This window comes from Pezoporus occidentalis, unplaced genomic scaffold (assembly GCF_034315485.1).
Source record: "Pezoporus occidentalis ecotype Australia unplaced genomic scaffold, CSIRO_AGI_Poc_V1 ctg6, whole genome shotgun sequence".
Lineage (NCBI taxonomy): Eukaryota > Metazoa > Chordata > Aves > Psittaciformes > Psittacidae > Pezoporus > Pezoporus occidentalis.
In genome coordinates, this window is record NW_026915943.1 from 6,892,034 (window position 1) to 6,917,864 (window position 25,831).

At 39.6% G+C, this 25,831-nt stretch overlaps 1 protein-coding gene across 1 annotated transcript; it reads right to left on the reverse strand.

Annotated features, from left to right (window-relative positions):
- Positions 1-1,588: 1,588 nt before the first annotated feature.
- Positions 1,589-25,515, reverse strand: RAB38 (RAB38, member RAS oncogene family). The gene is made up of 3 exons (XM_062639277.1): positions 25,138-25,515; positions 17,198-17,478; positions 1,589-5,902 (listed from the first exon to the last, which is right to left on the reverse strand). Exons 1-3 carry the CDS (start codon positions 25,340-25,342, stop codon positions 5,750-5,752), a joined length of 639 nt encoding a protein of 212 aa, XP_062495261.1. The 5' UTR covers positions 25,343-25,515; the 3' UTR covers positions 1,589-5,749.
- Between the last annotated feature and the right edge of the window lie 316 nt (positions 25,516-25,831).

Sequence of the window (25,831 nt, forward strand, 5' to 3'; positions counted from 1 at the left end):
AATAGTTTTTTGTGCCTTAGAAAATCCACAGACCTCTAAAGTGATAAAAACTTAACACTGTCAGATTTTCACTAAGCGATTTCTGCATCTTACTGAGGAACTTGTGGAGCACCTTTCAGTGCTCTTGAGTGCTTCTTGAATTGGTCTTGGACAAGTCCCAGATGCTTCTGTCCACCATGACCCTGGTTGCATTCCTTGCCTCTCCATTCATTGTGTTGATCTCCTTTGGATATGGCTGAACATCTCTGCTAAAGGAACATCTTGTAGTGGCCCTTTCCTTGCATGGTCTGTGAAAGCCAAAGGCATGAATTCACAAAAACAGAAGATACATGGATAGATTTGCACGGGAGCTAGATACCCAAAATTACCTTCCGTGTACCTGAGAAAGTATTTAGGCACCCTTAACAAAGATGTAATTCCTGAAAGAAACTGTAGCTTGTCTTTTAAAGCTATTTGAACTCCATAAATGCCAGGTGCAAATATTGCCAGTTGCTGTGGAATTGAGCTACTATGGCTTAACTGAAAGCTCATTTCCTGGAAGAAACCAGGCAAATACCAGGCTAGGACAACTTTGTCCATTGTTGACATGCAGGGAAGTCTACCAGGAGATTTTCATTTGCTTAGCTACCACCCTGGGGAGTTGCTGCTGTGGCTTTGCTCAGTTTAGTATCTTATCTTTGTAAACTATTATTACTGCATTTGAAACATAAAACAAGGACATTCCAGTCCTAATTAGGCAGCTGATGCACTGCAACTGCAAAGGAGAGGATTTTCAGGAAATGAGTGCTCCCAAATTGAGCAGTCAAAGATATTTCTTTGTTATGAGTGCTGCAACAGTGGTACTAAATGCTGGGGGTTTGACTGTGGGTCTTGCAGCACCTTCCACCATAGGGTGTGAGAATGTCAGGTTGCATTATGAAAAAAGGCAATGAAACCACAATGTTAGTTTTGTTGATGCTGCAGAAAAGATAAGAGCTGTAAAATAAATACTAGACTCACACTGCAGGTAAGCACCTCCTCTTCTTTTAATTAATAAAGCAATCTAATATTTCTAAGGAATCATGAAAGGTCAAGTGTGTAACATTGCTGCAGGTACCAACTTGCCCTGACAGCTGAAGACAAATGTCGTTACTATACCCTAGATATGCAGCTGCCTGATTAACAAATGTAGGCCATTTATTACCCAGCCAGACTTCTGAGAAAGGAGTGTGCAGTTAATAAAGAGCCCCAAACTGATGATGCATCTACCTGTGAGCCAGAAATTCTGCCTGTGCAATCAGACTTTGAACCGAGGTTCTCTGAAGAGCTGGAGCCATAAAACTAGCATCTGGAACTGCAGTATCAAACAGGATAATGAAGGAAGAAAAGGTGGAAAGTTTCTGTCTTAGACTGGTAATCATTTAATCAATGTTAACAGTAATCTGGATGGTTTAAAAGAGGGGTTGAACTAAAGTAAACAGTCTAAATGAAACTATTAATACATATATGAGAGATTTGCTACATATGATTAGAGATAAATTAGCTTGTGGCTACTTGTGTCTGCTTACTTTGGTAATGAATTAATTTTACAAAACACTCATATTCCATGTCTTGTCAGAAATGTCATCTTTTATTACAATAGAGCCTGCGGTCACATGCATAAATATTGGTGCGGTAAAATATATTTTCATTGATTGTTTCCTGGCAATTGACATACAATTGCATTTCCACATATATTTAACAATTTCACTTCATTCACCTAGACCGAGTGTTTTAAGATGTAAAACAAAACTGCTATTTAAACGCGTACCTTCTCCTTCCCTCCCTCCCCTTTTATATGGTCAGGCAGGTTAAAATGGAAGCTACAGAAAAAAGTCTGAAGGTAAAATACTGATGTACAATTCAAGCTGCGTACACAAGGTACTGCTGGGAATGACTATTCCTGAATAGAAAAGTTCAATGAAAATATATGATCTAAAAAGCCAATGCATAAGAAGAAGAAAGCCAGATTTTCAGGGTCCAAATGGCTTTCCCTTGACAGCTCAACTTGGTCGAATAAATTATGATCCTTCTGGAATAAAAAAGCAATATTTACTTTTCACTCCATCCATTTTCTTCTCAATAATATGTATATGCTTCCCAAGGTATTTATAGTTATGAGATTTTGTTTGTATGGAGCTTTGAAGATGGAAAACGTCATCCTGTTATTCCTGGTGTTGTGGCTGAGCTGGTAAATGAAGCCGTGGGGTGGAGATGCTCAATCACCATTTTTCATGAGTCATTTGGGCTCATCCCTCATGCCCTGCACCTCACCTGTGGTTCTAGGTGCTGGGACACCCAGAGGGGCGCTTATGGAGGACTAGAATGAAAATGAATTTTAAATCCATCTTTGCTCACTTAGAGGGTCATAGACTCATGTCTTTTATTAATTATTGCAAACAGAAGGGGAAAATGTTTCATTTTTAGATGGCCATGCAATTAAGATGCCTGGTCCCTAATGACCAGCAAAGAGAACATAGCACAGAATGTATCAATACATAAACAAAACCTGTTAGAGACTGACACAGTATAACTAAATTTTACATTTGTTCCTGAAAGGGTATTGCCACAAACTGAGCTCATTAATTCTAAATTAAAGCTTTTATTCTGACCTGCCTACGACAACCACTTCTGAAAGGGCTGTGTTTGCTAGATACCCAGGTGGCATTCACACATTTATTGCATTACAGAAAGAGACTTGACAGATTCCTATCTCTTCAGTGCAAATAGAAATGAACATTTAGAATTATGTGCCTTCCTAAGGAAGCCTGATTCTTCATGATATTGTTCTAATTCTCATGGTGTAAATATGTGTGAGTTTAGAATATATACCTTGTTTAGTCCTTATTCTAGAAATTGGCCAAATTCTATCCACCATCTACCAGAGACGGGAAAATCTGCCCAAGAATTGTGACTGCAGTAAAACTTAACACAGAAAAGAAGGGAAACAGGTGATTAGTCCATAGTTTAAAGCAGGTTTATACAACACACATAAACATAAAGGTCTGTGTGTCCTTGAAGTGTTTTATTTGTGTGAGTTTCTTTAGTTACTGCTATACCAGACCTTTAGCCATAGCTCTCAAACATTTGAGGAAGCTACCATTAGGCTTAATGAATATTGGCTAGAAGCCACCAAAGACAAGTGATCCGAAGGTAACTGAAACACATTAGCAGCTGCTATGTTTGAGCAGTTTGCAAGTTGAGCACAAAATAATTTTTGGGAGAAATGACAACTTCCTCTGCTTCACCTGAGGCATCAATTTATAAGAAAAGCATGGGGTTCAGCTCATGAAAACTCAGCCCTTTAGAAGCCATCTGAATACCTAGGTGCCATGTTCCCAACAGTGTTGGCTCAAGATATGAATCGAGTGTTATCCTTAATAAGGCATCCATATGACTTGGCTTAAATAATGCTTTAAACTTGAACTACCTGGTCTGGCACTAGTTGTGTATTGCAGCTTTGCTGCTGAGATTATTAAACTAGTAGCATGACATCTGCACAGCCAGTTTCCGTTTCCAGCCGTCTGCAGCTAATCTAATCATCCCATGCAGTCACACGTTGCTTTACAACCTTGGCTAGGTTAACTGAAGTGGAATAATTGAAGCTAATTGTTGCAGCACAGACAAGCCCTGGATAGATTTAGAACATTAAGTCATTACAGCACCATGTATTTATGCTAGAGGGCACTCATATTTCATTCTGAGCAGTAACAGAGCTTGGCATTTGTATAACATATATCTTCAAAGCGTGGTGCCAACAGTAACTTTCAAGGAGTGCTGTGAGGTAGGTGTGTACATCAATCCCTATTTTCCAGATGAGGAAACTGAGGCAGAAAGGTTAAGTTATTTGACCCAGTTCACAGCAGGAGTTAAAGGATGTTTAACACAAGTGTTAAGGGGTAACACTGCGATCAAAACAACTTGAAAATTACTCTCCTCGAAAAAAGCCAGCTCATGATATATATGGACCCTTACATCTATGTGTGTGCACAGATTGATTCCGGATGTGGATTTTTATTTTTAAAACCACAGACCTTGCTTTCTTACTCTAAAATTCCATGACAAAAAATAACCAGTTTAAGGCTTTAGGAAGAGCACATGATGTCTGTGTCCCCTGCTGTCCTCTGCAGTGCCTATGATGTAGTAATAGCTCATTCAGTGATAGTATCATCAAATAATTTAGGCTGGAAAAGACCTTAAAGGTCATCAAGTCCTACCACAAACCTAACACTGACAAGTAATAGGATGAATTTCAGAGGCAGAAGAAACCCATAAGTCTCACAGGATAAGGTCAGCTTGAGGATTTCTAAATCAACACCTATTCACTAGCCTTTGAGTGTTTCACTCCATTGCCAACTAAGTGTTCAGTTAAGTATTGCACTGACGTCCACAAACACAGGATGTCACAAGATTCTGCCTCCTCCTCTCCATGGCGTTAACATCTTTAAGGAAAGAAGCCATCTCAGAAGACAGCTCCTGGCACTGAGAGTCCATAGCTTAGGAAGTAAAAGGATGAGTGGGAATAGAAAATGCAAGTTATTTGTCTACAGCAGGAGACGGGCAAAGTTTGTCTTGCAGGGGCTTGAGCCAGATATCAAGACTTCTTGTCTAGACACATTTGTTTAAATGATTGAAATTTTGTGGGATTCTGAATATCAACCACTTCATTTCCACAGAGCAGCTCAACAAATTCTGCACATATTCCAGGAGTGGTTATTAGGGCCATTTCATTTTACTTCCTGCGATCATTCATACAATTGAGTGTTTTAGAAGAAATGTTCTCAGAAAGCAGATACCCTGCTATTAAACACAGATGCATTCCTGAAAAGTTCAGCTGTTACATTATAGTGTGCATAGTGGATTTTTCCATGAGAATCACCATGATGGAGGGATGCATGCAGGGGCTTACAGTATATGCATAGTTCAAACACACTGGGACATCTGTGGCATTAAGGATGGAGAGGTAAGAACAAAACGAATGAGTACTTTTCAGAGGAATTACTGGCTTTATAGAATAGATAACCTTTCTGAAGATTCTTAGCTGCTTCATCTTTGAGGCTGTACCCCTGATTCCTTTTCTTGTCACCCCTCACCCTTGACTTGTTCCATTTTGCTTCATCTGAAAACAACGCTAACACTATGAGAATTTAACTCTTCAGAAAGAGGGAGCAAATACTGCATCAATCTCAGGAGCTGAGATCTTCTGGAGAACTGAATGACATGGAAGGTTGCTTCATGTTCAATTTTGTTACCTTCTTGTTATCTCTTTCTGAACAGCTATATTTTCATTATCGTCATCTTCCTCATATGAAACAAGATCATTGAAGTTTGATGTGTGACAAAACAGTGCAATGATGTTGCCTTGTCAGTGTATTGAGTAGGCAAGTTGGAGGACCAATGGACAAGTAGGGTATCGCTGTAGTCACATCACAAAGCTTTCAGAAACTACATTGCAAAGTAATAGGTTTTGATATCACTGGTGGTGTTATCCCACCAGGAAAACACACCATCACCACGAGTCTCATTTGACCAATAGCCAAGGACAGTTTTGAACAGTTGCTATCAATGAACATAATAAATCTTGGCTGTCAAAAAAATTGTGGAAAAATTTAAGGATATTCTTGAGAAAATGGCAATCTGCTGATGGACAATGTGGGCAGGCTGGGTACGTTGGACAAAGTAGAAATTGTGAATTGTAGTTTTTCAGCTCTTTTGATAGCCTGGAAGTCTCTTAGGATTTGAAGCAAGCTGAACAACTGACAATCTTGGAGGAATTCAAGTGTGGTTTTATAATATCTGGTTCAATAGACTGAACTGGATCACTCTCACTAGCAATTATGTGTTTCACCAAGCATCTGGAAGCTTCATTGATGTTTATATTTTCCTGCATGTGAAAGAGAAAGAGAGGTTGATTAGTCAATATTAATTAGACCAGGCTGCAGATTTCCTGTGCATAATTAAACTTTTCTCTAGGCAACATCATAAGTTTACTTTCCTCAATAAACAGCTTTCAAAAATTGACTCTATTAATAATGCTTACTGTAGTTTTTTAGTTAGGTATTATGTATATTATGATTCATATCTCCTTTAAATTATACACAGAGCTCACTTCAAATTACTTCAAACTCTTGGTGATTTGATTGCTTCAATAAACCAAACAAACAAGTGCCAGAGGGATGTTAAAGACAGATGCCTGAAGTAAAGCTCTGGAGTCCATATTTCATTGCTTGAATAACAGTTACTCTCATTTTCAAATTATTAATTACCTACCAGCAATTACAGCCATCAACCACACTCATTTTTTAAGCCTTCTCACAGTTTCAAGAGATTTCTGTGTACAGTGCTCACAATGAAACCCATGATGAGCCAGATTCATTGAATAAATGATACAATTTCAAGTTATTCACAAAACAGTAAAAAGGTTCTATATCATCTGAAGTCCTCACTTATTTTTAGTTGAGGCTGATTTATCACAAATTTACTGCTTCAGAAGAGATATAACATCACTGGTTTCATTTGTAAGTCAGAAATCCTCACTCTAGAAGTTTAGAAGGAAAGGCGAAGCACATTTTTCTCCTTGTGCCTTACTTCAACAGCACATTTCATTTGCAGCAACCCTTACTCTGTTTGTAGAATAGGCAGAGCTGAAATAGGCTGATCAGTGAGACACAGCTCAGAACAGCATATAAAATAAGTACTAATACTGAGTAAGGACTTTTTTTAATGACAGCCACTAACATGTTTGGAATAAAAACTCAGGCTTTCTGGCATAAAAGACACTCTTCCACTTTAACTATTGGCACTGGTTATTTATTCTCTATGATAGGATATAGAAACCTCACTGCAGCTTTAATTTTCTGGGAAATCATAGAATCATAGAACAGTTAGGGTTGGAAAGGACCTTAAGATCATCAAGTGGAAGTGGGGTTGGAACTTGATGATCTTAAGGTCCTTTCCAACACAAACCATTCTATGATTCTATGATTCTAAGTTCCAACCCCCCTGCCATGGGCAGGGACATCTCACACTAAACCATATCAGCCAAGGCCTCGTCCAACCTGCTCTTGAACACTGCCAGGGATGGAGCATTCACAACCTCCCTGGGCAACCTATTCCAGTGCCTCACCACTCTAACAGGAAAGAATTTACTCCTTATTTCCAACCTAAACTTCCCCTGTTTAAGTTTAAACCCGTTACCCCTTGTCCTATCATTACAGTCCCTAATGAAGAGTCCCTCCCCAGCATCCCTACAGGCCCCCTTCAGATACTGGAAGGCTGCTATGAGGTCTCCACGCAGCCTTCTCTTCTCCAGGCTGAACAGCCCCAACTTCCTCAGCCTGTCTTCATACGGGAGGTGCTCCAGTCCCCTGATTATCCTCGTGGCCTCCTCTGGACTTGTTGCAACAGTTCTATGTCCTTTTTATGTTGTGGACACCAGAACTGCACACAATACTCCAGGTGAGGTCTCACAAGAGCAGAGTAAAGGGGCAGGATCACAAACCCACATTATGCACACACAGTAATGCATATAAACATATATGTATATATTTATGTATATATAGACACACTCCCCTTCCTCCATAAACACTATGCTTTTATTTGCTGTCTAAGATTACTGAGATTTCCAAGCTGGATCTGGGGCCTGGTGTACTTAGACCATAAACACCCATGCATAGAATGTTATGAAGTCTACCTTCAGCAAATGCTCAGCATCAATTCAACATAACCTGTACAATTTAACATGTGAAACCTTTTCCTGCACATGTATGTTCAAAAACAGTCAGCTGAGATGTTTAATTATGAAGTTCAGCTATAAAGAAACCAAAGTACATGTGTGTGCTTCAGTTGAGGTGAGGCAAATATATGAAGACAAAAATCTAAAGTTTCTAATCCCCTTGAAATCAATGGTAAAGCTCCACAGACTCCATTGACCATCCCTTCACACCACAGTAAAGAGCTGAAATCTGGGGATCTAACTGAAAATGTTCATTAGTGCTGAGATTTCTCATGTTTCTTCACCTACGCAAGTGACCTTAAATATTTGACCTTTGACCTCTAAATAATATCAGATGGCTGCAAAAAAACAAATGTTCAGACAATTCATTTACATGTTAACCCCTAGAAAGTGCCCGAGAACTGAGAATCAGCTCTTTACTGAGATGCTAAAATGTTACTGCATCACATGGCTTTCTCAGACTAGACAAGCGCATTCCTCAAGCATGCACCAAATCGTTTTTCAGGACACTGTGAAATTTTGTCAGAAGAAATAGACATGAAAAGTATCTTTCAGTACTGCTGAGAAAGCTGAAGACAAAACAAGATTGTTAAAATCTATTGCATTGCGTATTTCTTTACTAATGGACTGATATCTACTTCATTTACCCATGTGTTGCGTCCCTCTTGGAATGGCAAAGTGCATTGTTTCAGTAATATCTTAGGGACTATCTGAGATTGTGCCCAAAATGATTAATGTTCAGCTGTATCAATAGAAACCCTTTTTGTCAGAGACTTAAGATCAGCATTTTATAAGAGTGAGAAAGGGAGAAAGAACCCTAAACCCCAAAAGCATAAAATGGGTATAGGTGGACATCCCTTATGCCCACTGGTGATGGATGGAAGACCATGTGCTAGACCTGAGACTAAAATTTCAGAAGCAAAAAAAATGATGTCTTACTTCAGCCATAAATCAAACCAAAGTAAAATTGGATCATTAAACCTCTTTTTAGACTTCTGTAGCTTTCTGGGGGAAGAAAGCCAAATTTAAACATGAAAATACTGTTTTGACATGAAAAGTCAAAATATTTGGGTTTGAGAATATGAAAATTAAAAGCCTCTTTTTTTTTCTGCATTGCTCTTTCTTATTTTTAATTAAATTAGTCACCAAATTTGACCTAAATTCCTTATTATGCTAGCAGCATTTTAGGCTGAGTTTGCTGTTTCTCTATTAGGTGTCTGTCTAGATCTACTGAACATATGTGAATTAGAATTAGCTAGAGATCAACCCCAGCTCTTTCAGGCCATTCCACCCAAAAAGGCTTCTGCTTTCAGTCCATGCCTACCTTCCTCTCTGCCAGGGGCCATTCCTTTAGATGCCCCTGCTGAAGTTTATGTGACTGAACTCTTCTTCAAGCAAAACGTGTGGGTTTGCTACCTAAAGCATTCGCACCCATGTGAATAAAAATCTACCTTTTGTTCTGTATAAGAGGAAAGGAATAAACAGACCTGTCCATAGTGTATGTTGGATCAGAGTGGAATTTTCTCATCCTGAACATTTATGTAAACTGTCTAAGCTGAGTGGATGCAAATTTCTGTCAGGTACAGCAGAGCAAGAGAGGAAGGGTGACTCCAGAAGATAGCACAGCTATTTTTGAGCTTGTGTTAGCTCCAGCCTTCTCCCATGGTTCAGATGACAACTGATATGTGGATGAGAAGTGACATGTTAAGTCACTTGCTGAAAGGAGCCTGTGCTTATGCCAGCAAACCAACTCCTGCTGTCCCGACTCTATGTCTTGATCACTTCCTTTCTGATGCTGTGTTGCCTTTTGTTACAACTCTAATCCTATGGTGTCTATTCCATGTCCTAGGTCTGGATCAGACGTTGCTGTATTCTGGTCTGTCTAATGAAATATTGATTTCTGCACCTCTCCTCCTCCAGTGTGTTTTGCAAAAGAAGAATCAATATTCTGCTAGGCAGTAAAGCAGCCACAGACAGTAGAAGGTGATCTGATATCCAAACACAGACATTCAGAGACCAGATAATTTTAGACAGCAGGAGGTGTTGAAAGGCAGTCTAGGGAAGGAAGGAGAAAAAGGGACACCCATCAAATACAAAGAAACAAATAATCAGAGTGTGAGTTTGTACAGAGAGGAGCAATCACAGCCACCCTACTAGTTGTACTGAAATATGGAAGCAGCCCCAATGACACAGATCAAAAAGATGCCTTTCAGTGGGTCTCTGCTGAAATCCCTTAGCTGTCATCTCCTTCATGGCTTTTGTTCTACACAAAACACTACAGGAATTGTGATAATTGCTGCAGTTCAGACATTTTTCTTTCCCCTTGCCTTTCTTTTCCTTGCCTTGCCTTTCTTTGCCTTTCCTTGCCTTCCCTTGCCTTTTGATTTGCCTTGACTTCTCTTCCTCTTTTCCTCTTCTTTTCTTCCTCTTTTCCTCTTCTTTTCTTCCTCTTTTTCTCTCTCTCTCTTCCTCTTCTTCCTCTTTTTCTCCCTCTCTCTTCCTCTTCTTTAGGTCTTACTGAGAGACCTACTCCTACTCTGTCTCCTTGATAGAGTCACTTCCCAATGTCAACATGGTTCAGCTCTTGACATGGTACTAGATGCATCTGTAGTAGTGAAATTTGTTTTCCAGCCTCTTCTAGCTTCACAGTTCTCCTAACACAGAGAAAGGTCTGTCTACTCATACTCCTTCTAAGGCTGCTATTACTCAGCACTGCATCTTTGATGTGTGATTTACAAGGCATCTTTCTTGACTAGCAAAGTGCTGCTGTGGCCATTTATCAAATGGAGAAAAAGCAGAGCCCCTGACAGAGGAAACTGCATGACCCAGTACATGGTGGCTAGTTGCAAAGTGGGAGATGGCATATTTGAAGTCTTCTCATGATAAGGTAGGAACACAATAATGCCTTTCCTTCCCAAGGCTTGTGGAAGAGTTTTTACTGCAAGATCAGAAATAAAGGATTTTACCCATATTATTGCTATCAGTCCTCTCCTCCTGCTTTTCCTCTACTTCTCACTTTGACAGCCTGATTTAGCAGGCTAGCTTTTATGAAACCCTTTCCTGAGCATCTCCCCTTGCCCTGTCCCCTGAGGTGTCTAACCCGTGTTTGTGACTTCTGTGCCTCAGTAAATCCCAGCACCTGATAGATACTACCACAGTCAGTGATGCAAGAACTTTGTTGTGAATCCAGCACTAAGTGGCTTACCCTGCATCAATCTGACCCAAGCTCCTGTGATGATGTCTGACTACTAGAGTTGGTCTTTCTCTTGACCCCATCAATAAGGAATGCAAGAGTGAAAATCAGCACACGCTGCTCTTTATTACAATACAAAGCAAGGCAAAGGAGATAACTCTGAGCAATCTCTGAAAGCCAGAAAGGAACACTGGAAGACACAAATGAAATTACAGTTAGCTTTGTAGATCTATCTCCTTCAAATGTATCTTTTTAAAGGGCAGTTCCATGGAAAGAATTGCAACTAAGGGCAGGAAAGGACAGTTGCATGATTTAAAACCTTTGAACCTATTGCTATGAGAAATAATGTCATAGTTTTGTAATGCAACAATCTACTGAAGGGAAAATAAATACTTTATTGACTCTTCACTAGGGACTGTAGTGACAGGACAAGGGGTAACAGGTTCAAACTTAAACAGGAGAAGTTTAGATTAGGTCTGAGGAAGAAGCTCTTTACTGTCAGGGTGGTGAGGCACTGGAATGGGTTGCCCAAGGAAGCTGTGAATGCTCCATCCCTGGCAGTGTTCAAGGCCAGGTTGGACAGAACTTTGGGTGACATGGTTTAGTGTGAGGTGTCCCTGCCCATGGCAGGGGGATTGGAACTGGATGATCTTGAGGTCCTCTCCAACCCTAAGTAATCTATGATTCTATGATTCTATGAATGTGTCTCAAAGCAGTACACAAGCTCTGCAAGCTTCTTTGCATTCTGATTGCCTTCCCCTTTATCTGTCATCTCTAACGCAGATGCAGAACATTAACATTTAGAGCATTTCATTTTAATAGATGAAATATATCCCTGCAGACTAGACTGATCTCTTAGCTCTTTACAGAAAGAAAAAGGTCTCTGCTAACTTTATGGGCCTTTCTCACTTTCAGATGAAACTTCTTTCTTTGCCGTACAGGTGTATTAGTTTTGTCTGGTTGTTTTCTGGTATAAACCTGCTCCCTTTCTGCATTTGGGTAGTTTCTTTCTCTGACTGAATCTGATGCTTTTGAGTCTTACCTTGAAAGTCAGGGTGAGGATCAAAGTGTATGCAGGCATAGCTCCCTACTGTGGGCATTTGGGGATGTCTAAGCACTGCTTAAAGTCATGACTTTAGACTCTATTACTGGAGTTGAAGGGAATCAACCTCCCTTAAGTAAACATTTACAAATTCTGAAATAGGCATTTTTGCATCTATTTTTAAATTTATTACATCTAATTCCCATCTTCTGCATTTTATTTCTACAGTGCACCAAAATGCAGGAGCAAGGAAATAACTTTCAAGATGTTTTAACCTACAGTCCCCTGGAGCAAGCAGGCTGAGAGAATGGCTCCTCATGGTCCCTTAGCAGAGCTCCCTAGGAAACTGCCAGCAGTAGAGCTTTATGAAGATGTTGTACTATATTCCTGTGTTGTGTTCCGAGGAAAACACAACCGTACAAGTTAAAAGCCATCTGGATGCATGAACATGAAATTCATGGATGTGAACTGCCCTTTGAAAACAAGAGAATTTCTCAGATTTAATTCTTGTAGCTGATTGGATGTTGTCCAATGAAATTGTTTGAACAGCTGACCTTCCAACCTCAGATCCTGTGAATTTCCAGCTTTTGGCCAGCACTGAATACCATATTTCATTAAAGTGATACAGAGCTATAGGACAACTCTATTACCTGTGGGATAATCTGAGTCAACTCCTCTTCTAGTTACAGGAAACAAGTTCTGCAAAGCATTCTGTACATTTCTGAACTGAAAGCTTCTGCCTTAGGTGTCAACTTCATTCCTTGGCTCATGGCAGAAACTGAAATATTTTCCAGGGCTCTGTGCAATGAGATTGGTCAGACTGGGTTGTTTTTCTTTTTGAGTGAATTAAAAAGACAGTGTAAGGACCCATACATCCCTAACTGGGTCTGGCAGTCTCAAATGGATTGCTTTGGTTGGAGTTACCAGATCAGCAGATTACCTGTAGAGTGTCAGCCTATAATTCAAATAAATGTCCAAACCTTGTTTATATTTATGGAAATCGAAATCACATATCACATTCCTCTACAAGTCTACTGTACAGCTTGGGTTTTTTTGACTTTCATAGTAATTGTCCAGTCAGAACTGGAGAATTCATGATTTAATTTAAACAAGGGCTAGTGAAGTTGGTTTGTTCACAGAGCTCACTGGTAAGACAAGCAGAATTGCTGTCCTTGCTTTGTGGAAGAAGAGGCTGAATCAGAGAAGAGAGTGACTTTCTGAAGGTCATCTGGTAGATCAGTGCCAAAGAGCACTTCTGATGCCTAGTCCAGCATTTGGGTGATATGATGCACAGTGGACCAAAAGCTGGAGAAAAGGTACATTATTATCCATGTTTCTTAGATGAGGAAAGATTCTGTAACTTTTTCCTGGTCCAAATATGATGTGTTCAAATAGGACCTGAAAAACAGAGCATCCAGCCCTTCTGGGCAATTTGGACAAAACACAAATGTCTTTTCACCTAATTCTGTATCGCTGACAGCCGAATTACTCAAAAAGCAGCATAATCACAGCACAGCTGTGGTCAGTCGTGAGGTATTTCTGAAGTAGGCATTTTCAACTCCATTTAGTCTTGCCTGACTTGTCTGTTTTGATGCACAAGTTCCGTTTTCATTATGAGGCGATAATAAGCTTGAAATTGCTGCTTTTCTAATCCAAGTCAAAAGCTCACCTCTTTGAACTAGGAATGCTGGTGAAAACAGTTTAAAGGCTTGGAAATGTGAATGAGCTCTCAGCTACTCTGGCCACATGCTGGATAATTAAATGTGTGGCAGGAAGAAGAAATTTCCTTCCTTTAAAAAAATGAATCTTTCACAATAGTGGTCATCATGAGATTTATTAAAGAATTGACTATTAAGGGTTATTTCATGACAATCTGGGGATGTGCCTTTCAGACTGCAATCAGCATGGTCAAACTAAATATGCATGTATAAAAGATAACGGGCTCTCCACTGCGTATATGTATAACTTGTGACTGCATTGTGCTGTTGCCCAACAAGGCCCTTATTTCATGGCAAACTATCAGAACAAATTCTTCCATCTTTGTAGGGAACACAAGGTTGGAACCAGCTGAGTATTTCATAGAATCAGAGAATCATAGAATTGTTAGGGTTGGAAAAGACCTTAAGATCATCTAGTTCCAACCCCCCTGCCATTTCCTTTAGATTAATGTAAGAATCAAAAATAATACATGAGAATGCATTAAGTGGCTCAAATGTTTAATTCTGAAGTTGTTGACTTAAGAAAAACGGCACCAGGGAATAATATGGTGATGTTTTTTGGCGTAATCCACCAGTTCTACAGACAAAAAATTTCAGACCACTGACAGCTTGAGCTATGGTAGGTAAGCTTCATGATTCTTCTTTCTGCAAGTCAACAAGAACTAAAAGATGTATTTTTGTCAGTAATCACCTTTGTTTTTCCAAAGTGCATAAATCACATTTGGTTTGCTCTGAAGGCTATAACATTTCCAAGCACATCTCCAGAAAACCTCTGGAGATCTAATTATTCCAGGATACCACCAAAAAAAAAAGTTATTACTTATTTGAACTGCTAAAAGTGCTAGCTGCAATGTGATGACTTCTCTGCCAGTGTTATTCTCCTTCAGGAAAGAGTTTCTAACCTCAATAGCAAACATAGCTAGGTTTTTATTTTCCCAGGACCTGAGTTCAATTATTGAATAGGCCCTAGGCTGAAAGAACACCAGGTACATGCAACATCCAGTATTTTAAAACAGCAATAATAATAACTTTTGTTTAGAAAAAAACCCATAGATTTTAGTTCAGAACATAGACCAAATGGGGAAATTATTCTGATTTAACTGAGCCTAAAAGTTGCTATTGTACCAACTTCAGTGGAATTATTCTTATTTGCATCATTTTAAAGTCAGGAGTCTCCAATTCTGGGTCGAAATCAGGTGTGGGGATCACAGAAAAGCAGACCCTAACCCTTAGTCTATAGCAGAAAAGAAGAATCTGATGAGAAAGTCATGTGTCCTCAACTGTTACTGTTCCCTTCACAGCGGCCTTTGAAGAAAAGTATTGTCATAGCTGGATTTCCTTTTGTTCCTACATGATTGACTGGTAACCTGAGGGCTGATTGGGTTTCTGAGATAAATAAAGTAAGAAGAATCTAGGTATTTCCTTTGCTTAAAATAAATCTAAATCTTAATTCTATGTGGCTTAGAGGAAACTTGAAAAACTTTTCCTCCGTTGTGACTATTTTATACTTTACATGTCCTTTATACTTCCACAGTTCTGCCCAACACAGGCTCCATCATCATGGTAAAACCTCTCTGTGACCTTTGAAATTGTTTGCATGTTCATTCTCTGACATGACCTGAAATGGCTCTTGGCACAATAATTGTGGTTGCTCTTAAGAGACAGACAGGTGCTTGCTGGGGACTGATGTATGGAATTCATGATATAGATTCCTTGCTCATAAGCCAAAGAGCAGAAACCCGCTGCATGACTTTGCTAATCTAAACCCGAAATAATGAAACTGTAGCCCTCTATACATTGGTCCATTGTGCTCCCTCTTGTTCTCTTTTCAAGTCTTTTAGATGCATACATTTTAAACAAGTTATTACTCATTTCTCTCTTGTGATTTTTGTGGTGGTTTTGCCCTCATGCCCCAGTTTTTAATGAATTAGATCTCTTCCCCAGGCAACATAGACTCACGTACACATCAGAAATGAAGAAAAAGTAATTCTGAAGAAAACAGCCATATACAGTATGATACATCACTGGTGAACTGCATTCCAAATAAACACAACCTGGTACTTCATGTTATTTGTGGCCTGAAAAACAGTTAGACACCTAACATAATATTGGAAAGGGACAGAATATGTAATCCTTACAGAAATAATAATAGGTTGTCCTGTAATCTCCCTCTCTCCACATCTTCTAGTGACGTGTCAGAGATCTCGGCCTCTTTCTTAGACCAGAACTAAACACTGTCCATAGTAAAATTTAGGTTTATGCAGTGCTTGAGGCAGTCTAGGACATTGTTGTAGTCACATTTTGTTGCTTCTGCTATTATAAGTGAGATTTCTTTTAAATATGGATGCTTAAATGTGTCAAGACCAGAAGACTAAAATACAAGTATACAGTCCACAGGTTCTTAAGAAGTTTTCATAAAGTGCTTAAGATAAATTAAACAATTGAATGTAGCATTTTGGCTTTCAATCTACTAATAATCTAGGTCAAACCAGAACCAAATGTTTCACATTTAACACATTGAAATGCTCCCCAGAGGTTCTTAATGATGATACCAGCTTTCATAAACAAAATATCCACTGAATTGTTGTGGTCAAATCAATATTTCACACGCCAGATCTCCAAATCTTACACGCACTGAGATTATCTGAGACATGTCAAGTGGATACACAGGACCACTGTACCTTGAGCCTTTATACTCTGAAAGTCCCAGTGCTTTATCTGATTTTTATCTCCATTTTCTTACAGGCACCCAGGAAATCTGTCCCAAGGCAAGGAACTGAACCTCAGAGCAGCTCTTTCAACACTTTGACCATTAGCCTTTCCTTCCTTCCCAGATATGTGACTATTTTTTTACATGTTTTTCAGAATGAATGCTTGTAACATTAAGCATTATACAAGTGCTGCAACATTCCTGACTTTTTCTGGAATCTAGCACAGTAAAGCTATTGTCTCAAATCAGGCAAAGTGTTTACATAAATATTTAGAGAGAATTCACTGTTAATAATTATGAAATATTATTATGAATATCATTCATAAGAGGTAGCTTTTTTGTCTAGCCAAAGGTCATCTTCCTCCTCAGGCTCATACACAGTAAGTCATTGACAAATTACATACTTTACTGCTGGCCTATCATATGAGAGCAGCTGCAGGTCAGAATGTTGCACATAAGTCATAGAATCATAAACTCATAGAGTGCTTATGGTTGGAAACGAGCTTAAAATCACCTAGTTCCAGCACGCTGCCATGGGCAGGGACACGTCACACTAGACCGTGTTGCCCAAAAGCCTGTCCAACCTGGCTTTGCTATAAATTTCCTTTTCAATAATAGGCCTAAAAGAAATAGAAATGTATTAATTTACAAATTCAACTTTAACCAATTCCGCCAAGATTGGAGCTTTACAAGGTACACATTTAAACTGAGTGAACTATTTCAAGAACCAACTTCGTAGTACTTGGAAAAACATTTAGAAATAAATGGAAATGTTTGTTACCTTGGCTGATGTTTCAAACCAGCCCACAAACCCATTATCTTTGCAGAACTGATCCATCTTGATGCCGTTGTTCATAAGAACATCTATTCCCTGGTCACATTTGTTTGCTAAGAGGACTGTCGGCACAGGCTTGCCATTTGGAAGAACCAACTTAGAGTCCAAATCCTCTTTCCATTTTGTCACTGCCTCAAACGTTGCAGGTCTTGTAACATCAAAGACAATAAATGCCCCCATGGCTTCTCTGTAATATACCCTGGTCATGTTTCCAAACCTTTCCTGACCTGTGATAAAGAAAAAAGGAGAGAGAAAAAAATTGCCACCTTGTAAAAATCACTGCTTCCAGTCTGAGTCAATATTTCATACAGCATGTTTTCTAAGAGAACATTACTGAAGGTAGGACTTCATTTTGTAAGTCTTTGGAAAGGTGCTGTTTGCCTAAATAATGACAAGTACTATGCTAAAGTAATTTGCATGAAAATACAACAAAGTATAGCATGGAAAAAGAGTTTTAAAGCAAACATCCAAGGAAAGTTAATAACTTTATGACAAGCTTGAGCTTCAGTGTACAGTCTTATTATGCTGCCAGACTTCTAAGAGTGGATAGTCCCAAGGGTCTTGGTGTACATTATAGGACTTTAAACAGGAGTCACAAGAAATCTAGATACCAGTCTGGAAGCTGCTCAACACTATGGTATTTTTTTGGAAACATCTAGCAATTGATCTGCTCATGCAGGAACAGAACCCTGCATACACTCATGCAAGTAGTAATAATCAACAGTAACATACTCTGAGGCCATACCAGGCATTAGAGTCATTATGAATTTACTTTTAGTGGCAAACTAAAACACAGAGGTGAGAGAAGTGAATTTAAAGCCTTGCAAATATGGAAAGTGTTCTAAGAAAGAGCTGTATTACTGCAGTGAAAAGATCTGGGAGGAGGTATTTCACATTAGTTCTGTTCAGAAGCTTTATGGTTTCATTTGATGAATTCAAAGTATTTCTTGGAAGTTATTTACAGTGTTTTTGTGAGCTAACAATAGATTATTATATTTGAACATGGACATTTGTAAATGTCTACCATTTTATATGATCAATATAAAAAACAACACACTTGGCATCGGGATGTGGGTTTGTTATACACATGCTGTTTTCATGGGAATTTTGAAAGAGCATTTCCTGGAATGGAAATAAATTACACAGAATTTTTCTTTAAGCAAAAAAATAAAATAGAATTTCTATCGATGTCTACTGCTGAGCTGTGATCTGAAAAGAAGAATTATATTCCTGAAACATCTCACAACAGCAGCCTTAAATACAACTTTAAGAGTTTAACAAGACTCTTGTATTTATACATATGCTTCCATAGCTGAGAAAAGGTGCTACGCAATAAAACAGCATTCAGTGGAAACCTGTTTGTAGCCTTATTTTCTCAATGTGCATGATTTTGAGAAGGTTAGTAAGACAAGATTAGGAGGCTGCCTCTGACCTTAGGAAGGCCACCTGGGGAAGCTTTATCTGGAAGTTGCGTTGTTGGATGTAAAGCTGGGTTGAGAACTGAAGAGTGCTGATTACTGGGCTTCTAGACCATGTAGTTTCATTTAATGGAAGTAGCACTGAATGCAGTTATGGGGTCAACACTCTCCATTTGTGACGTTTATCTTTGGATTTATGTTCTAGCTGTTGCAGCAAGGAGAAAGTCATTCACGTGATACAGGAACCAAATATTGGTATCTGTCTTCTCCAAGTTAATATTAGGGTTTTTTTACCTTAAACAAGCACTCTGTTCCACTGATAAAACAAGCTGAAAATGCAAAATTTCTGGGAAATGTGAGTTCATATTGAAAGATCCTTATGGCTGTGATTTGTTAAAATGTCTTATGATTCCTATCACTGGGCTAATCAGATGAATGGGCAAGTCATGTGCTATTCAATAATCTCCTTGTTGAGCAATTTTCATTCATCTGCAAGAAGGTGCCTTCAAACAGAAGTTGAGGTCTGACTTCTGCTTGCAGAAATGCAAGCAGCAACATGTAAAATTAGCTTTTGATGCATAGTATATTTCAGTGATACTTTATACTTCTGCAAAGTTCTTGAAACGCTTACACTGTAGATGAGATGTAGACAATGTAAGAACTAAACTTGGGCCTTACACATATTAATTGGAACAGAGATCTCTAAGATAGGTGGGACGTCATAGAACAAGAACTAAATTATTCATTTGCAACATAAAATAATTCATCACAAAGTTATTAGAAGAATAAAAGACTCCTATGATGCGATCTTCTGGATCATAGTGGCCGACGAAGTTCTGACAGATAACATTGCACTGATTCCTCCTCCTGCTTTGGCAGATATCTAGGTTTTTCACTGCACAGAAAAAACACTGTGTTTGTAAAAGCAGCTTTATGCAGGGGAACAGTGCTCACCAATTTCCATTACCACTTCAAAGAAAGAGAAAGAATGAAGCTGATGGCTGAATAATGTGTGTAAACCCTTTCTGAAGTGGTCTTCCCCACCCATTGGTTGCAATAAAGATATGAACCTGCTTGGCATAAAGGCATTAAGCAATTTTGAATGGGAAAAAGGTGGTCTGTAAACCCCAGACTTTTCTGTCACTTGCATAATGGCTTTACTTTTACTTTATTTACATTGTAAAAAAAGTGATCTCTAGTGTTTGCATTGTGCTTGGAGACTTAAATACTGTGTCTAAGGACCCAGGAGGAATATTTTTCCAGAGATTCTCCCTTATGTGAACAAATCCCTATCTATTAGATGGGGGTCCTAAAACTTATTCATATAGCAGAATTACTCATGAAAATGGGAACAGTTTGATGTATTAAAGGTGTCAGAATCTGGCCTTAGGTTTTCAACAACACAATGGCTTAAGCAGTAAGTAGGTTAGAAAATAGATCAACCATTAGGCATCCAGTGGTATCTTGGAGGCAACCTTGAACATTAGGAACTATTTATTGCAAGAGGAACTGAAGGAGATGGGTTTTGCTTTTCATTGGAAGGGTCAGAAGCTTGTGAACTGTTTGATCTGGCCCATTGTACTTTACTGCACCCCTTGCAAGGCCACTGGCATCTGGCATCAAATCCCACAAATCTGATGGCCTTTGCCCACTGAGATGGTGTTTTATGTTGTGATCCATTAGCCCTAATTTAGGTTCCATAAAATTAAGGGGTGGATCTACTATTAGGGTCCCTTTGTAGTCAGAGACTGAGACGAGATCTAGAGGGCATCTTCTCAGCAAGAACAGACATTTAAGAGTGGTCTCATAAACTTCTTCATGGAGGTATTTAATCTCTACCCTCAACCCCCTGGTGAGCCCAGGGTGAGTAGCTCAGGCTCAGATGGTTTAGTACAAGATGTCTAATTGTTAAGCCAGATGAATTCTACCCCTCTTTGAAGTGAACCCAGTGAGACCGAGGTGCCAAAACAACATTTCCATCAAGGGGAAGGGCTCCCTGTCTAAACAGCAGCTTCCTGCCCAGCTCTCCTAACTTCAGTGGCCCTTCTCTCACAGGGACATGTAACATTTCATAGGCTTAAAGCAGTCAACAGCTGAATTTTCATAACTTATTCACCCCACATAAACTTGCCAGCATGAATTGCGCAGAAGTCTACAATTTCCACTAACCACTATCATCTCTGATGAAATTGTAAAAACTAATGGTAAAGTGCTAAAACTCAGATAATTTCCACCGTCTCTCATATAGTTCCTGAATTACAGTGCAATATAAAAATTAATTAAAACTGCCTAATGCCCGGTTTTCCAATGGGGTTTGCCACCATCCATTGTCCTAAGAGGAAAACCTTCTGAGAACCACCATTGCTATGTAGAGGGGCTTTAGGCAGCACTGAGAAGTTGGAAACTGTGGAGAAGATCTAAACATTTGAATGAACCCTTCACACCTTCCATTTCAATATAACTTTCATAATTTTCATCCTTGAATTCAAGCCATTGTCTTTATGGGCTGAAACCTAAGCAAGCCTTAATGTGGTGTTCATCACCCCAGAATGGGGAAAAGCAGGCTGTCAGCAGGATCAGGCCCATGGATCTCACCACAGATCTGTACTGAAATAAAACCACCCAGGCAGGGGCTTATTTATGTTTGCAGAACAGTAATTTCAAGGTAACTTAGCTTAGAAATCACCATGACTATCTTATTTTGCATATGTACTGCAGATGTGCTGTGCCTTGCGCTAGTGAACAGCCCATTTACTCATCCTGGAGCATAACAGAAACTTTATGACTGCTGAAACGTTTGGTCATATCTGTGCAAAGTCTGATGTTTCCAGAGGTGAAAGTTGCAGGGCAAGGAAATGAAAGTGTTCTGATACCACTGGTGTTGCATGGATGTCTCAAAATGACTGGTCCAACTCTTTATGAGACAAGAACCAGCCTTGCAGAGGCAAACCAATATATATTGGGTAGCAATGAATAATCCAGCCCACACACGCACAGCAGGAGGGATAGCAGCGATGATGACAGGGCTGTGAAAAAGTAGCAGTGGAAGGGGAAGGCTCTGAAGTGCTGCTCTCTGCCCTCCACTGCACTGATGTTGATGCTCCCTGCAGTAAATCTGCAGCTAAAGCTGGTCTTCAGTGATCTGAGGGCTCTGTGGACACAAAGCGCAGACAGCAGCACTGAGAGCAGCCTTGCAGAGGAGGGAATAGCAAATACACCCAGATCTGATGCCTGCAACAGTTGGTTTCTGCAAAAGCAGCCCCAGCCTGCATCTGCAGGGCCACCACACCACAGCGCTCTTGTTCAAAATAGGATTAAGAGTTTCTTTTAAAGCTTTCCTTTTATCAGTCTGCTCATTAATTTAAAGTATACTCCTACCGAGGCAGCAGAAAAGATAAGGAAACAAAAACAGCTGACTGAGGACCAAGATTTAAAGATGTATGACCCGCCAGTAGAGGCGATGGCACACTTTCACAGGGACATGAACACCAAAACTGAGAATTTGGGACATTCAATGAAATAATTTGGAACTGCTGTAAGGAAATTAAAGAGAATTTTACCATGTATATCTCAACCCAGACACAATAGTGAAAATTCAGTCACAACAAACTTAGGCATTTGAGTGGAGAAGACATAAAATCAGACTTTAATGCCAGCGTCTTGGTACAGAAATTGTAACAGCATAAACCATGAAGCTTTGTCCAGTTATTCCTGTCTAGCACCATAGTTTCAGGAATATATTATCTGTTACAAAAAATATCCAAGTCTTAATGTAGTAGCATGTGATGCAGAACTTACCTGATCCCTGAATTAAATTTTCTAATGCTTAGTTCCCTTATCGTTCAGCACTTATGTCTCATCTAAATAAATGTGGTTTCAGCATTTAGCGATTAGACCTTATTATACTTTTGTTTAACAAATCAAAGAATACAGAAAAATACTTTTAAGAAATACAAACTACATTGATCTATGAAATTAGATAGCACCAGATGAACCAAATTTGCTTTTTCTTCTTATGTGTGTAAGGGTAAAAGAGGGTAAACTGTTTGGTCCTACCACAGCTGAAGTATGTCACTGCTCCAATTAAGTCACTGTGTATGTAAATCCTGCTACTAATGCAGATGAGCTTCATACCAGTTTTACTCCAAACCTTTTTGAGAAGATTATTTCTACATTGTTAAACAATTTACTGCCCACTGACCCACACAGTGAAGTGCACATTACACTTAGTGGTGAGTGCACTGGCTGTATAATGGAGAGGGAGGAGAGGATGCAAGACTAAAATGGTAATTGATATATATAAATGTACCCACATACATATAGAAAAGTGTAAATACTGATGTGAGACATTATTGATAGATTTGCAGCATTTGCTTCAGTTTAAGATGTCCTGAATGCAAAACCAACGTCCTTCAACATGGTCAGAGACCAAAACTTTCTTTATTTCTAGACCATGTTTAGCTTTGGGGATAGAGATTCTACCTAAAGAAAAAAGATGCTCTGAGACCAGAGTTTTTACTTTCCTTTCTCTTCTCCTTTCATATTTGTGTTTTCCAAGTGATGATATGTGACCAGGCACAGCCAGGATAAAGCATTTCCATTCCCTCCATATTTCTAAACTGTTTTACTTTGCTTTCATTTTCAAACTTTTCTCATTTTCTCACCAGCCAGATGCCTTATTAGGATAACTTGTATGCCAGCACCACACTGATCTGAATTCAGTGCATTGCTTACAGAACTTAAGCTCTATGTACATCTATCAACAGCTGAAGCTCCTTACACAGAAGTCATTAAAACTGAGACAGCAATTCTTTCTTACTGGCCACTGTCTTGACCTTCACAGAGATGCTTTGAATTGGGCAATTCATATGAAATTTAGTACTGTGGTGTAATTCTCTCTGTCATGTGTGATAACTCAGAAAGCATGCTAGTCATTCAGTGCTACAACTTGGTGTAATTGCTTCTGCAGCCTGACTGAAAGCTACATCATATGATCTGCCAGCACATGATTAGTAGTGTAGTACATCTCTGAAACAAGGCATGCAAAATACATTCTTTAAGTCCCTGATGAGTTCAGAATCTACTATTAAACACTCTTTCGCATGCAGAAAACTTCTGGATGTGTACGTATTTATTGTTATAACTGGTGAGCAATAAAAACAACATTCACTCCATCATTCCAACTCTTAATAAACTGAGCACATATGTATTAAACATCATAAACCCACAAGATTTTACTGATTATAAAAAAGCCAAGGTTATGCATGTTTTGCACTGTTGTTGCATAAGTTTTGGTGCCTTGGTGCCAAATTCAGAGCTCAGACATGAGGCAGCTCAGTGCAGAAGAAAGGCACTCCCTCCGCTCTTAAGAATGCCAAGAATTTTCCCATTTCACTAGTTTTACTCTGTGCCGTTCCAGACTAGATCACTGAACCCACAGCTCAGGCCACAGGCTGGCTCAGTTGCCTAACAGCTGATATAACATTCACCTCTATTCCCTGCTTAACGAGTGTCACTTCTTAATTTAATTAAGGTTTTAAAACGCCTTCCTTTTTGCTGTACGTGTTGTGTTACAGCTGGACTTGGATTCCTAAGGACACTAAATGAGAAATCATTGCTTAAAGTGTGCAAGAGATGGCAGCAAGATAAACTTCTATTTTGTGGACTGAATCAGAAGCAATTAATTCCTAAAAAAAATTGTGGATTTAGTTGGAAGCCAAATATAAAAACTCCAAAGCACTGACAGCAACAGTGTTGAAGGCTGGGGGGTTTTAATTATGTAAGCGTGCAAGGATAGCTCTATTTATTCTTTTTTCTCCTAACAAAGTAAATGATCTTCGCTTGCTTGGTGTTGGCAGAAGAACAAGTAAACATGAGTAAATAAATTTTAACAAGCAGGATTATTGCCAGAGAGAAACACTTCTCTTTTCAAAGCATGTCAGAAGTTGTTTATGTTTCATTGGGCTGAAGAAAGGGAAAGAAAGGAAGAAGGAGGGTGTTTCGAGAAGGGAACTCAGCGATACTTTTTCCTTATTTATTAAACTATAAAAATGATTTCAACCATCTTGTTGAATCCCTCATCTCTTCCACCAAATAAACACTTGTAACAGGAAATTCTTGTTTCTCTCCCTCCTGTCACAGAGATCTGTAAGTACAATGAGGCAAGCTGAACAGCGGTAGCTGCAGAACAAGTGGGGCATTCGAAGAGGGGTGCCCATGTCCCCACACGTGTCTAGGGGCTTGGGAGGAACATCAGACAGGGCAGGTTTCACCCTGACACCCCTTGTTTGGAGATCTGCTGGGTTTAGGAAACTCCAAAATGTCAATCTGCCCATAAAGTTTTCTTTCCTCCATCTCTTCCCCCTCAGCACATAGGCACTGGTAGCTTCCAACTTAAATTAATTTGGGTCTATATTTTGTATTGTCTTTGGATAGGTTATGGGGCAAAGGGTTCTCCTCTGTACTCACCTGCAATATCCCAGAGCTGCAGCCGTACCACAGTCTCAGCATCCCAGCTCAGCACCTTCAAGGCAAAGTCCACCCCGATGGTGGCCCGGTAGTGAGGGGAGAAGTTCTGGTGGACATAACGTTTGATGATGCTGGTCTTGCCCACTCCCAGGTCCCCGATCACCAGCAGCTTGTAGAGGTGCTCCTTCTGATTGTGCTTCTGCATCCTTCCTGTGGCTGCGGCTGCTCCCTGCGAACTGATTGCATGCTCTGCCCAAGGAATCCTGCCAGCCCGAGGGGGAGAGAGGGAGTGAGGAACCGGGGAGGGAAAGAGACCAAGGTAGGTGGAGGCTCTTTCCCTTTGTAAGGAAGCAGGATCACCAGGTCCAGCAGGCAGCTCTGCTGGGAGATGAAGTAAGCAAGGGACTGGGGGATGAAAGTCTCCCAGAAAGTTTTGTGTGATGTGTGTAAAGATCAGCACGAGGTGTGTCTGGGATTAGTCTGGCTACTAAAGACCTTGCAGGAAAATTCATGCAGCAGCCCTGTTCCCTGCTTTGCTCCTTGCTGGAAGGACAGGGTTTCTGTTGTGCACTAGTTTTACACGCTGGTTTTTAAATGTGACAATTTATCACCCTATGCTTGTTTCCAGGCATCCTTAACATGTTTGTCACAGCACAAAAATAAAAACATCCTTTCAGAAGTTTCACTCCTCCTT

Excerpts from the sequence above, each read along its gene's own strand:
- RAB38 (XM_062639277.1), bottom strand. The coding sequence starts at position 25,342 with ATGCAGAAGCACAATCAGAAGGAGCACCTCTACAAGCTGCTGGTGATC. Across the intron at positions 17,479-25,137 it reads GCAGCTCTGGGATATTGCAG|GTCAGGAAAGGTTTGGAAAC; the intron begins GTGAGTACAGAG and ends TCTTTATCACAG. Across the intron at positions 5,903-17,197 it reads GGTTTGAAACATCAGCCAAG|GAAAATATAAACATCAATGA; the intron begins GTAACAAACATT and ends TTTCACATGCAG.